The 14,554-nt window shown below is 46.4% G+C and overlaps 1 protein-coding gene across 4 annotated transcripts in view; it reads right to left on the bottom strand.

Annotated features, from left to right (window-relative positions):
- The window catches only part of MAP6 (microtubule associated protein 6), a 76,956-nt gene that overhangs the window by 11,900 nt on the left and 50,502 nt on the right, over positions 1 to 14,554 (bottom strand). For 2 of the 4 annotated variants that reach the window (XM_045021584.1, XM_045021574.1), the window contains exons 2-3: positions 7,696 to 7,909; positions 6,001 to 6,197 (exon numbers count right to left, since the gene is read on the bottom strand). In XM_045021584.1, the coding sequence (XP_044877519.1) occupies positions 6,001 to 6,197; positions 7,696 to 7,909 (411 nt within the window). The remainder of the gene's footprint in view (positions 1 to 6,000; positions 6,198 to 7,695; positions 7,910 to 14,554) is intronic. The other 2 variants (XM_045021604.1, XM_045021594.1) reach the window with 1 other exon arrangement.

The raw sequence follows: 14,554 nt of genomic DNA, 5'->3' as shown, positions 1-14,554 counted from the left end.
GGTAATCACATTTACATTACTATACACACCAATACTTTGCACTTACACAGAAAGTGTCATCCAAGGTGCTCAAAGTGCTTCATACTCAGTTAATCAAGCCCCTGAAGAACATCTTGGTAGTTGGGTTTTATTAGCTTTAGATGAGTAAACTGAGGCACAAATAAATTAATCTGTGACTTGCCCGCAGTCTTATAGAGACAATCAGTAGCACACAGAAACAGAACCCAGGAGTCCTGGATTCCCATCCACTGCTCAAAATAAGACCATTCTTTCTCCCTCATGTATCCAATATAGTACATGTTCCAATATGGATTTTTAACCCTTTGTAGATTACCACTGAAAAAAAGTCAGGCAAAACAAATGCACTATTTCCCCAGCAAGGATTTTATGGGCCCTGGTCAAAAAATTGTTTGGCTTCATATAGACTGCCTGCGTAAGCCCCCTGTTGCTGGACATCTATGCATATGGACCAGCTTGTGAATGGGCAACAACCCTTCCCAACACATGGACATGACTGTTGGCAAGATACGATGCAAGCGCTGGTGTTGAGAGGAGGATTCTGAGTTTCCAGGCTTGTGGTTGAGGATGTGCCATTGCCAGTTCACCGCTAAGTAGCTTTCATTTGATATGATCATGTCAGAGGACCCAGACTGTAAGTTTCTGCGCTCAGGGCCTGATCTAAAATCCATTGATGGCAATGGAAAGACTCCCAATTGACTTCAATGGGCTTTAAGTGGCTTTATTGGAATGCCAGGTACAAGTGCTAATAACTCAGCCATCATACTCTTGGCAGGAGCTCCTCTCCTCCTCCGCACTGGGCCATGTTTCTGCGGCCTGGCTGATTGTGATTTGAACAGCAGCAAGGAGCAGAGAATCTTGGCCAGTAGCCTCCTGCACACAAGGGCACAGAGCAGGAGACCTTTGTTCAACACGGTGTTAGGATATAGATATTCAGGCCTGTCTGCAAAGGCCTATACTTTAAGAATTTAGGTATATTCTTATCACTTAGCTAGTTATAGAGGTATAAAAGAAAGAATCAAAATCACTGTCTGTGTAATGGCCTTCTCTTACTGTGACAGGCTAAGGCCTTCAGCTAAGATGTAGTTAGGCAGCCATAAGCTGGGAAGTGTATGGTCACATCCTCACATTCCAAACTAGTCACATTGAAATAAGGTGCTATTGGGCTATTAGGAATACAATCCTGCCCTGATATTCCTATCACCTCCAGAGAAAGGGAAGAGCCTACAAGATGTAAAAGGAAACTTAGTTTGATCGCATCCTGTCTGGCAAGAACTCACTTATCAATAGACACAGCTGGAGAACCCTTATATCTGTATAGATGTAGTTGTGAAATCCTCACTTCTGTATTGTTTTGTATGTTTATTTGCATGGTCTCTGTCTGGTTCTGTAATTGTTTGTCTACTGTATAATTAATTTTGTTGGGTGTAAACCAATTAAGGTGGTGGGGTCTAATTGGTTAAATAACCATGTTACAATATGTTAGGATTGGTTAGTTAAATTTCAGTAAAATGATTGGTTAAGGAATAGCTAAGCAAAACTCTGGTTTTGCTATATAGTCTGAAGTCAATCAGGAAGTGGGCGGGGGGGGAATGGGAACAGGGACTGCGGATGGGGGAATTGGGATCATGTTTTGCTAAAGGGGGGATGGGAACAGGAACAGAGACAGGGACACAGGTAAGGCTCTGTGGTGTCAGAGCTGGGAAGGGGGACACTAAGGAAGGAAACTGGAATCATGCTTGCTGGAAGTTCACCCCAATAAACATCGAATTGTTTGCGCCTTTGGACTTCAGGTATTGTTGCTCTCTGTTCAGGCGAGAAGGACCAGGGAAGTGAGAGGGTGAAGGAATAAGCCCCCTAACACACGGCACCGATTAGAAATAAAACCCAAACTACCTGCTCCATTCACATGCCTTCACTGTCCATCTTCATCTCTGCCAATGTTTAGCTCTCAGTTCATGCCTATGTGACTGTAGCAGCCATCTGAAGAGAGCCAGAGTGCAGCATCTCACTGTTATCTCTGCAATATGAAACTCAGCATGGCTCTCCCAATGTAAAACATTGGAAAGGGTGCTTCCTTCACTTACTCAGCTGTGCTTCTTAGCGAGAAAACAAGATCAAGAAGATGGTATTCGTCTTCAGCATTTATTTATCATTGAAAAAAAAACCCTTTGAGCAAGCAAAGATCACAAGCACGTCACAATCAATTGGCTATACATTAATCCGTTTGTTTTGTCATTCTCATACCAACAGCAAGAATGAAGTAGCACCAAGAGGTGGTGTGCTCAACACATTACAGAGACAATTTGTGATATGCAACCAAAGCCAGGCCACAAAATAGTAATTAGACACTTCCTATCTGCCTCCAAAAGGCAAGAGTACATGGGAGTCATGTATTTACAACAGAAACATTGCAGATGAGGAAGCCGATGATGGATTTTGCAAAGCAGTCAGAAAAAGAAGCCCATTGGCATTTAGCACCATCTTGCAAAAGGGAGTGACAGCACAATAAGAAGACACAGTGAAAATAAGAAAGCGGGCAATCAAAGCCATAGGAATTCTCACAAGGATAAAGCAAACACTTTAAACCAGGAGAGCAAAACATATGGTAAGTTGGTAATGAAGTATAACTGCTTGTGTGGCAGTTGGAAACCCCAAATTACAGAATAAATTCTTGTCAAATTAAAGCAACAAGCTTAGCATCCAAAGTGGACTTGAATAAGCAAAGATTTCATCTCCTTTCTGATCAATGTTAAATTCGCTATGTGGGTATTAAGTCTGAGCAACGAGAAAGCAGGCAGAGGGCTATACACTGTCCTGAATCCATGCACACAGCTGACATCGGTAGGAGTTCCGTCACAAACTAAGGCAAGATGAGGCCCTTAGGATCAAATTCTGTGCTGAGATACACCGCATGTAACCCAGCTGACGTCAGCGGGCTAGCATGGAGTGCAACTCAATGAAGAATTTGACCTTAAGACCTGATTTTATTATATCTCCTAATACTAATCCCCGGGCCAATCTAAGCACTTCGATGCATGCCTGGGGCCCTCAATAGTGTGCACATCTAGAGACAAAATTGGGCCTATCCAAGAGATTTACTGCTAAATCTCCTAGGGTCCCATTTTAGTCCCATTGACTTCCAGTGGACTTGGCACTTAGTGAAGCATTAATATGGATGCTAATGGGCAAAAATGTACGATCCTCTGCAATGAATGGGTACAATCTCTCTCATGTGTGAAGGAGCCAGCATTTCTGGCTATTGTAAACTACTTTCATGCTTCAACTGCTCTGATGCTTCATCATCGTAACTGTTGCTATCCTCTACCTGAGATAAGAAGGCATGGTACGGAGGCGATGTCTACACTAGTACTTACGTCGGAAAACTTTTGTCGCTCAAGGGTGTGAAAAAAACATCTACTGGAGTGACATAAGTTTTGCCAGCATAAGTGCTTGTGTGCACAGCGCTGTGTCCGCAGGAGACACTTTCCCGCCGACACAGCTACTGCCGCTCGTTGAGCTGGTTTTATTGTGTTGACAGGAGAGCGCTTTCCTATTGGCATCATGTGGCTACAAGAGCGCTGGGACAGCACCACAGCTGTATGGTTACAGCTGTGCCACTGGAAGCTTGTCAGTGTAGACATGGCTGGAGAAATGTCAAGGTGAATGGAGGCATCAGGTCGATAGGTCAAGAATCACAGAGTCTTTGAGGCTCAGCTCTCTGCGAAAAGTTAACAAACATCCGTTTTCATGCAAGGAACAGCGAGCTGCGTTATCTTTCGTGAGTTCAATGAAATGCTTTGCTGAGCTACTCTGCACTTACAGAATGAACTGAGGTTTGCAGTTGCGCAACATCCATTCAATTTCTGAGCACTCGGAATAGCGATGACCATTATAGACAGTTCAGTGAGGTTCTCCATGAAGCATGCATGTAAAAAATGTATTACATTCGCAAACAGTTCCACAGTTTTACTTCCTGGAGGATTTCCCTGGTTTCCTCCTAAATATTGGAGGTATATGTGTATATATATATATATTTTTCCACATAAACATCCTGGTTAGTTCATACTACACAGTTCTAACACCGCTAAACTTGGAAATACACCACTGAATTCAGAACATGACACTTATTTATACTCAAAAGCTTTAGGCTGTTAGCACAAGGCAAACAGGACACATTACACAACACACTAAACTTTGCATGTATTCATTACTCAGGCCAACAAAGTTTGCTATTCCCGTAGCATAGAACTTCCTTAATCTTTAGAAACCTTCTCTTACCCTTCCATTGTGGCATCCCTTTTAATTTTTCAGACATACCAAATGACAAACATTTAGATTCTGAAAACTGAAATCGCCACCTCCAGAAAAACAAACAAACAAAAAAACCACCGTTGCAAGTGCTTAATTGAAATCTAATATATTCTAGAAGCAAGATATTCCTTTTTCCAATACCACTACAGCAATATGGTTCTGGAGCTCTCAGCTTACATTTCCCCTAGTTGTTTTGCCCAGTGAAATTTGCAACTTGGTTTGAGCTATAGCAAAAAGGATTAACCAAGGCCAAACAGGCGTGATTCCTACAGCTGCTTTGGGGGTTTATTACCCAGGTGGTTCAATGTCTCAGTTTCGTCAAGCAGAAACCAATCCTACAAGGTACTTAGCTCTCTTAGCTCCGGCTGAATCTGTGAGCCAAATGTTGTGATCAGCACTCGGGGCCAGACCCGCAGCTGGTGTAAATCGATATAGTTCCATCAAGCTCAACAGAGCAATGCAATTGACGCCAGCTGGGAAACAGGCCTTCTGTGGTTACTGAGCTACACTGACATTGGTGGGAATTTACCAATAAACACTGAGTTGAGAGCCTGGGGATTTGGCCAAGTTGGAGGGTAGGGCTCCCAATAACTGGGTCATGGCTCCATTCGCACAATTATGAGCAACCATGACTTAACGTGCAGGTATATTTAAAACTATTGTGCTTGTGACAATTTCCTAGCAGTGTGTATGAAAATGCAATCAGAGCTAACAATGGTGACTTGCTCCATGCTACCTATAAAAAAGCCATGTCTGCAAATTGAATCCATTCCTGAAACCTCCTCCTACTCCTGTTGCACACAATATCCATCTGTATCTGAAAAACTAAGGAATCAGACCAAGATCCAAAACAAATCAGAAACCATAAAAAAGATGCAGATCCTGGAAAACGACAGGGAGGAACAACCTGCAGAGTCTGACCTGAAGCCCATTCAGGAAATCTTTGCAACCAGCTGGACTCTCTCTGCGCCTTACTTCACTTTCCATTCTGCTGCACCACAGGGCCAGATCCTGAGCTGGTGTAGATGGGCCTGGCCCATCTATCCCAGCTGACACTCTAGCCCAAAATCTTTCCTTACAAGGGATCTGAGCCTTCATCACTTCCTTGGGCCAAACACCTACTGATGTCTTGGAGAACAATTCTGCTCTCAGTCACAGTAGTGTGAGTCTGGAGTGACTCCACAGAGCCTGTTCCTGCAAGATATTGAGCACCTCTCCTATACTGTTGATCCCAGTGGGAGAAGTCAGAGCTCAGCACCCCAAAGGACGCTCAGCCTCATGGAATCAGTTCTTAGGAACAGAACTGCACCAGTGGAACAAATGGCAGCTTTATGCAATCAAAGCACTGGAGGATCAGGCCCAAGGAAAGAGACAAGCCTTTTAATACATTCGCAGCACACAATTAATTGAAAACCTTTGTAATCCTACAATCCTCTGTGCATTCCACCCCCCTCATCTTCCCCCCATCAGTCTGTGTAGATCTGTGTCGTGCAGGCAAAGCCGAAAACCTGACCTCTGAAATGAGTATTCCTAATCCTCCTTGGAAATAAAACATAAAAGCTTCTAATACAATCAGAACAAAAGCAGATTAGAAGCCTCTAATTAATTTTGTGGCCTTTATTTAATAAAAGAAAAAAAAAGAGAGAAGAAAAGTGCAGTGAAATTTACTCTTTAGCCTCAGCCAATTTATTGTTCATCTCTTTACTTTTCTCCTTGTCCTCTGGCTTTGTCCCGCTGGAGCTCTCGGCACTCTTTTTCTTGGCAGCCCGGCCAGATGCGATCTGCTTGTCTTTGGCCTTTTTCAGTGGTTTATGGCTCGTTGTTGTCTTTTTTGGTTTGGAAGGCTGAACACTACGCTTCTCCGCCTGGATGGATGTAACATACAAACCGCCAACACAGAAACACACAGGAAAAGGTAGAAGAACAGGATTTAGAGAGAGACATCATCAATGAGACGGCAATATGTGTTTATTTATGTTCCGCATTTAAGAGCTTGTCTACACGGAGACTTCGATTTATACCCCAGCTTGCTGCGCACTAAGGCCTGGTCTACATTGAAATCGATCTAAGTTATGCAACTTCAGCCACGTGAATAACGTAACTGAAGTCGACGTACCTAGATCTACTTACTGTGGTGTTTTCCCTGCGGTAAGTCGATGGCCGACACTCGCCCGTCGACTCCGCCTGTGCCTCTCACCCTGGTGGGGTACCGGAGTCGACGGGAGAGCGCTCAGCGGTCGATTTATCGCGTCTAGACTAGACGCGATAAATCGACTCCCACTGGATTGATCACTGCCCATTGATCCACCGGGTAATGTAGACAAGCCCTAAGTCAAGTGTTGGGGCTAATGCTATGTAAGTACAAAGGCCAGACCCTCCTGCGCATTTTGTCACCTCCTTGACTGGCTGATTTGGGGAGTGGCTTTGCAATCTCATTAAGCGTTGCCTTTCTTTGGGATCAGACAAGGGAAATGATGGCCCAGAACAAAGGGGAGGGGAAGAATCTCAGGATCCTTTGTTGGACGCTCTATAAGTTCCATACTGTAACCATTGTTTGGGGGGCTGCGGACTGGGAGTGGGAGGAGGGCGTGCTCCTTATTCTGCTCCTTTCTCAGGTTGATACAATGGAGGAAAAACACATTGGGATGCCTGGGGTTCATCTGCTGCCAAAAGAAACAGCAGCTCCAAGCGTGGAATTGGAATGATATCAGGGGAAGGTGTGAAGCAAAACCCTGGATCCAGCCCATTCTTCCTCCCAAACTTGGGAGGAGGGTTCAGAATCCCACTGAAAGCAGAATTTCCCATCTGACCCCCTCTCTCTTTATATCGGAACCAAACAATACCTCGAAGAACTGCACAACCCCAAACTCTGGGATGAAGGAAAAAATCCAGACCCCAAGTTGTACGGATCGGATCCATTTAAAAACACATCCTTGGCTGCTGTAAATCAGTGTAACTCCACTGAAGTCAATGGAGCTACCTCCATTTACACCAACGGAGGGTCTGGCCCTTAGCATGTTACTGGGGTGAAATAAAAGAAGGTAACGCATTTGTAGCTTTGTGTTTACCAAGTAAACACCTTAGCGATCAGGGAAATGTGAATGCAAAGAGATTGTCCTGGGGCCAGATCTTGCACCTGTTGTAATCCAGCATCCCACCACTGACTTCAGTGCAGTTATATTGATCTACACCAGTTTAGGATTCTAACTGGGGTGTCAGAGAATGATTCCTAATAGGGTCCCCGGCCAGACATGACTAAGCCATGGGAAGTGGAATGAAACTAAGTGGTGCTGTGAAGTCTTTATAGCCATGCGCTGCTGCAGGCACCTGCTGGCCCGTGGCCCCTTACGCTGTATTTCTCACCTTTGAAGATTCTTGGAAGGGCTCACTGTACAGGCTGCGTATCCTCCTGCGATCGATGAATTTGTTATCGGCTTGTACAGGCTTGTTGGGCTCCCCCTTGAATTGAGAACTGTAACTGGTTTCGTGGCTCACTTTCTCGTCCGGGGGCTTGTACTGGGACTTAGCTTTTATAAGCTTAACTCTGTTGATGTCTATCCAAGGTCTGAATTCATTTCTAGGGTTCAAAAAGAAACAGGAGGCAGAAATTAAAACAACGGGAAAATGGGTGGCTTGTGGAAACTCAGACGACCCCCTTTTTTAGCGGACATCTCATTGGATGGCTCTTCCCCTGCTGTATATTTTGCATTCTGAAAACCCCGTGCCATAAACATATGGGGCCAGATTTGCCAGAACTCAGCATCCAACAGCTCCCGTTGGGCTTGATCCATTGCCCATTGAAGTCAATGGGAAAACTTCTACTCGGATCTGGCCTACTGAAACCAAAGTCGCTGCTGGGAGGCTGAAAATCTGATCACTGTGGGTGCTGAGCCCTTTTGAAAATCTGGCCTGACCTCAGTGCCTCTTAAATCTATATTGCTTAACCTATGCTCTGGAAAGCCCAAGTTGAGATTCCTGACTCTTACATGCAATTATTCTTATGATGAAAATTCATATGTAAAGAGAGAGAGGAATGTGCAGGTTTACTGGATGTCACAATAAACTTTTGGTTTCCCATCGCAGCACACAAGCGTTGTTGTCAGCGAGCTTACCTGTATGAGAAGCAGCTAGGTGAGCGTCAAATGTAAAGAGTCCAATGTTTTCTACAATCGCCACTCATCTCGGGATTGTGTTGCGCCATTTGCTCTATATTGCACCACAATGTATACATTAGAGCCCTTGTTTAACACATCCCTTCTACTGTACAGCTATCAATTATGTGAGGGTTTTTTAGGATTCACCCAGATTGCAATGTGTACCAAGCACTGGTAGCTACACCTCTGCTTCTCTTCTTCATTAACCCCTGAAGGCAAATACTAGAGCTAGTGGAAAATTTCCCATCAAAACTTTTAGTGGTGGGGAAATGGCTTTTTGATCAATCAGAAATTTTTTAAAGACTCCATTTTAGTTAACAAATTTGCAGGGATTTTGGGAGAAAAAAAGCAAGCAAAACTTTGTTTTGTTTTCACCAACCAAAAAAACCCAACAGTTGTAAACCCAACATTTTCCTTTAAAAATAAAATCCACAACCAGGAAAATTTTCAAACAAACTTTTGACAAAAAATATTTTTTTTTCCATCAAAATTGTATTCAGGAGAAAAGGAGAATCATTTCCTGACCAGCTGCAGGAAACACAAAATCTGAATCCCAGGCTATGACATTTCCTCACCTACAGGTGAAATTCACCTGTGCTCAGGGAACCAGCACAATATCTGTGCGTCAGTTATGTCCTAAGGGTTCGAGTAGGACGCCAGCGATGCCATAACCCTCTGCACAGCAGTGAATTTCATCTACATAGCACAACACTTGTCTGTTTTTACGACTCTTGAAGGAAATTAACCCCTGCATCATCTCCTATCCCTCCTGCTGTCGGTGCTACATCTCTGTAGGTGCTATGGACCATCTTTGACTCTAGTAAAAGCTCCCAGTGATTAGTAATTTAATTTTTAACAATACCTTTCACTTGAGGATCCATTGTTCTTGTATTTACAAGCCTCTTGCTTCTGCTTCCTCACAGAATGTTCCTCTCTCTGCTTCCCCGCCTATTCTCTCTGCCCATCTAGCGTTTTTATTTTTACCTTTATGCAGTCACTGTTGGTAAAAGAGCCTTCTCCTCTGCAACTCCTACCAGTTGGAACAGCCTCCTTGTATCTCTACACCACCTCAACTCCCTATTTTATGGCAGATCTCAGCTAAAATCAAATTTATGTCCTTTGCTTCTACTTCATTTCTCTCCCCCGATGTAATTATTTAACCCTTTCATTGTCTGGTGGATTAACTATGCTGACGGGAGAAGCTCTCTCCTGTCGGCTTAGGCCTCGTCTACACTAGGACTTTAAATCGAATTTAGCAGCGTTAATTCGAACTAACCGCTCAACCGTCCACACCAGGAAGCCATTTAATTCGAATTAGAGGGCTCTTTAGTTCGAATTTGGTACTCCACCCCGACAGGTGGAGTAACGCTAAATTCGACATGGCTAGCTCGAATTAGGCTAGGTGTGGATGCAAATCGAACTTAGTAGCTCCGGGAGCTATCCCACAGTGCACCACTCTGTTGACGCTCTGGACAGCAGTCCGAGCTTCGATGCTCTGAGCAGCCACACAGGAAACGACCCGGGAAAATTTGAATTCCTTTTCCTTTCTGGACAGTTAGAATCTCATTTCGTGGTTGGACATCGGGGCGAGCTCAGCAGCACCGGCAGCAATGCAGAGCTCTCCAGCAGAGGAGTTAATGTAATCTCTGAATAGAAAGAGGGACCCGGCATAGACTGACCGGGAACTCTTGGATCTGATCGGTGTGTGGGGCGAGGAGTCTGTGCTTTCGGAGCTGCGCTCCAACAAACGGAATGCAAAGACCTATGAGAAGGTCTCCAAAGCCATGATCCAGACAGAGGATACAGCCATCATGCAACGCATCGCCGCGTGAAAACCAAGGACCCCAGACAAGGCTACCAAAAAATCAAAGCGGCAAACGGACGCTACGGAGCCTGCCACCACTGCCCCACCAGTGACCATGGACTCTGATGATGGGACAGTGTCGACGGACAGTTCCTCAACGATGTTCACGGACGGGGAAGATGAGGAAGTGTTTGTGGAGGACGAGGCAGGCGAGAGCGCTTACAACGCTGGTTTCCCCGACAGCCAGGATCTATTCATCACCGTCACGGAGATCCCCTACCAACCCTCCCCGGCCATGAACCCGGATCCTGAATCAGGGGAAGGAGCAGTCGGTAAGTGCTTTAACCATGTTAACTTTTATTCTTAATATAACAGGAATCTGAAGTGTGTGAGAAGGAGGTCTCTCTCTATATGGTGATAGAACAGAAATCCTCCTGGGAGAACTCCACGAAGCTCTCCTTCCGTTAATCGATAAGCATCAGCAGGAGGTTCCTGGGGAGAGCTGCCTTATTGGGTGCTCCGTGATAGCACCCTTTTCCGCGCGAGGCTTTCATGTGGTATTCAGGGAGCATTGCCTCCCCGAGCACGGCTGCATCGGTCCGTGGTTCATGATAGATTTCACGCAGCATGCGCTCTCTATCTCCTTCAGTGCCCGTCCTCACGGTGATCTCGCTAGGAGACTCATGCATCCAAGTAGTGGAATTACTGTTATGGTGCGCCTGGTCCAAAGTATTTTTAATAAATCCACGGACAGACGGCATAGCACAGACTCAGCACGCAGCTGCGTGACGAGCGTAATGGAAAGCCAAAGAATATAATGGATGCTCATGGAGGGAGGGGGAAATGAGGACGCAAGGTATCCCACAGTTCCTGCTGTCTCCGAAAAGTATTTGCATTCTTGGATGAGCTCCAAATGCTTCTAGGGTCAAACACAGTGTCTGCGGTGGGTCAGGGCATAGTTCAGCAATTTGCGCACACACCCCACCCACCACCAGAAGTGAAAACAATCCTCTGTTGACTCTTTTACATGTCACCCTATCTTTACTGAATGCTGCAGATAGACGCGATGGTGCAGCACTCAACACCAACATCCTTGCTCCCCCCACGCTATGGATGGCTGATGGTACAAAACGACTGGTATCCGTCCTCATCATCAGCCTATTGGCACATGGGGCAGTGCAAAAGGACTGGTAACCATGCGCACTAGCATCTTTGAGGTCGATCAAGGGCGCCTGGCCCTAATTTTTCATGGTAGATGGTGCAGTATGGCTGGTAACCATCCTCATCATTGCAACAGGGGGCTGAGCTCCATCAGCCCCCACCCTTCCTGTGTAAAGAAAAGATTGAATTGCCCCTGGACTAGCAGAGGGATGATGGGCTCCTTCATCCACAGTAATTAATGTCCTGCCTGGACTATCATTGCAGCTGGAGGCTTCCTTCCACTCATTTCTCACAAACAAGTCACTGTGTCTTATTCCTGCATTCTTTATTACTTCATCACACAAGTGGGGGGACAATGGTATGGTAGCCCAGGAAGGCTGTGGGAAGGCCGGAATGAACAGGTGGTGTTGTTGCAGGAGCACCCCCTGTGAATAGCATACAGCTCCAAATTTATGCAGGATCGGACACAGAGCAGCTGTGCTATCTGGTTCTATGATACAGTGGTTCTCTAGTACACTTGCCCATAATCTAGGCAGGACTGATTCTATTTTTAGATACCAAAAAGGAGGGATTGACTCAGGGAGTCATTCCCAATTTTTGCTTTTGCGCCCCTGGCTGCTCGGCCAGGGGCACTTATGACAGCACCAAATGGTGCAGTGCAAAAGGACAGGTAACCATGCCCATCTTATTACCATCTTATTACCAATTTATGGTATGGTAGATGGTACAATATGGCTGGTAACCATCTCTGCTGTCATGCAAAAGCAAAAGCATGCTGCTGCGTAGCGCTGCTGGACCACCTCTGTCAGCGGCATCTAGTACACATACGGTGACATACACAAAAGGCAAAACAGTGTCCATGGTTGCCACGCTATGGCGTATGCCAGAGCAATACTGGGAAAACGGGCTTGAAATGATTGTCTGCCGTTGCTTTCCCGGAGGAAGGAATGACTGGCGACATTTACCCAGAATCCACCGCGAAAATTATTTGTGCCCCAGCAGGCACAGGGGTCTCAACCCAGAATTCACAGAGACAGCCTAGACTCAGTTAATTGTTCGCAAAAATGTATCTTTGCAAGGAATTCACTCCCTGTTTCCCATTTCACAGCTTCCACTGTCTCCAGACCTGCCACAGCATCCCCCTCGCAGAGGCTGGCAAAGATTAGGCGGAGAAAGAAAAAGACAAGGGACAAGATGTTCGATGAACGTATGGGCTGCTACCTAGCCGAGGCGGACCAGCAGAGCCAGTGGAGGGAGACCGTCTCTCTGTACCAGCGCTCACACAGCGAACGGGAGGAGAGGTGGCGTGAGGAAGACAAGCAGGCGACTCAAACAATGTTTGGACTAGTGAGGGAGCAAACGGACATCCTCAGGCGCCTTGTGGATGTTCTGCAGGACCGCAGGAGGACAGAGCCCCCGTGCAGTGTATCTGCAACCGCCCTCCCCCGGCACAAAGTCCCATACCCCCCTCACCCAAAATAACCAGAAGGAGGGGCGCCAGAGGCCGTGTAAACTGTCACTGCACCCCAGCAGAGTGCTCAAGTACCCAAAAGCTCTCATACCCTACATTTGCAGAAGTCGTTCCCTTCCGGACTCACACAAGTCCCAATCCCAGTTCCATCCCCTAAGTGTCTACTTAAGTAATAAAAATACTTTGCTGTTAATTACTGTTTCCGTCATGTTTTTTCAAAGAAGACTGTGTTTGAATGGGGGGCGTGGGGAAGGGGGTTGTTAATTGCATAGGACAGTCACCTTTCCCAGGGTACAGACACGGGGGCAGGATCAGCAGCGGGTCACACACACAGTGCAGTCAGTAGGCACCATGGTCGGTATGGGAGGTGGTTTCCAGGTTCTGTGTGGGCAGGGGGGATGTGACTTTGTAGCGGGGGAGGGCGGTTACAGATCTTATACAGCGGTCCTTGTCCTGGACCGCTGAGTCACGCAGCAGAGGAATCTGTATCCGTACTCCTCCGCCACAAGGTCACATATCCCCCCGCACACAGAATTCGAAAAAGAGGGATGGCAGGCTCCGTTGAAAGAAGCAGTCCGGCACTGCGGACCGCTCTAGGAGCAGGAGCCTGTCATTCGTTGAGTTTAGAGGCGGTCTTTACATCACCGCACACCCTACCCAGCACAGTCTGCCTCCCAGTTTCAACCCTTTCACGAACAGTCATGAATAAAGAAACCTTTCTTCAGTAACAATGGGACATGTATTTTATTTTTACACGTGTGTTGGAAGTGGGGGAAACGGGGTGAATGGGGTATGTAACCGAAGAGGAGAGTCAACAGTCAGTGGGTAAAGAAACAGGGGCAGGTTCAGCTTCTCTGTAAAGAAACTGAACAGTCACAGGTCACGCTGCTCGCTGGTATTTGAAGAGTTCCTTGTCGCTGTCCCAGGCGCCTGTATAGGGCTTCATGAGCAAGTGCATTAGCGGGCAGGCTGGGTCCCCGAGGATGACTTTAGGAATCTGCTCATCCACAACAGTTATTTCGTGGTCCGGGAAGAAACTACCTTCCTGCAGGCGTCTGAGCAGCCCACAGTTCCTGAAAACACACGCATCATGAACCTTGCCCGGCCACCCGACGTTGATGTTTGCAAAACGTCCCCTATGGTCCCCCAGTGCTTGCAGCACCATTGAAAAGTAGCCCAATTTCTCATCAGCTGACTGTGGAAGAGGTGGACGATAAAGTGCGAGGAGGAGAAAACGGCGATGATCGCAACGGGCTCCATGCTTGCAGTGCTGTGGCGTCCGCGCTGTCACTGACCAGAAAAGTGCACGAACAGATTGCCCGCAGGCGCTTTCAAGGAGGGAGGGAGGGAGGTTGTGATTGACGGTTCAATGACGACACTTACCCAAAACCACCCTCGACACATTTCTCCCCCCCAGCAGGCATTGGGGGCTCTACCCAGCATTCCAATGGGCAGCGGGGACTGCGGGAACTGTGGGATAGCTTCCCACAGTGCACCGCTTCCAAAGTCGACGCTGGCCCCGTGAATGTGGACTCAGAAATTCGAATTAGTGTATTTAGTATGGATACACAAATTCGACTTCATAAGGTCGAATCCACAAATTCGAACTAAGTTGATTCGAAATAGTCTTGT

The sequence above is a fragment of the Mauremys mutica genome, chromosome 1 (genome assembly GCF_020497125.1).
Source record: "Mauremys mutica isolate MM-2020 ecotype Southern chromosome 1, ASM2049712v1, whole genome shotgun sequence".
In the NCBI taxonomy this organism is placed as follows: domain Eukaryota; kingdom Metazoa; phylum Chordata; order Testudines; family Geoemydidae; genus Mauremys; species Mauremys mutica.
This window is presented reverse-complemented; position numbering and strand designations above follow the sequence as displayed.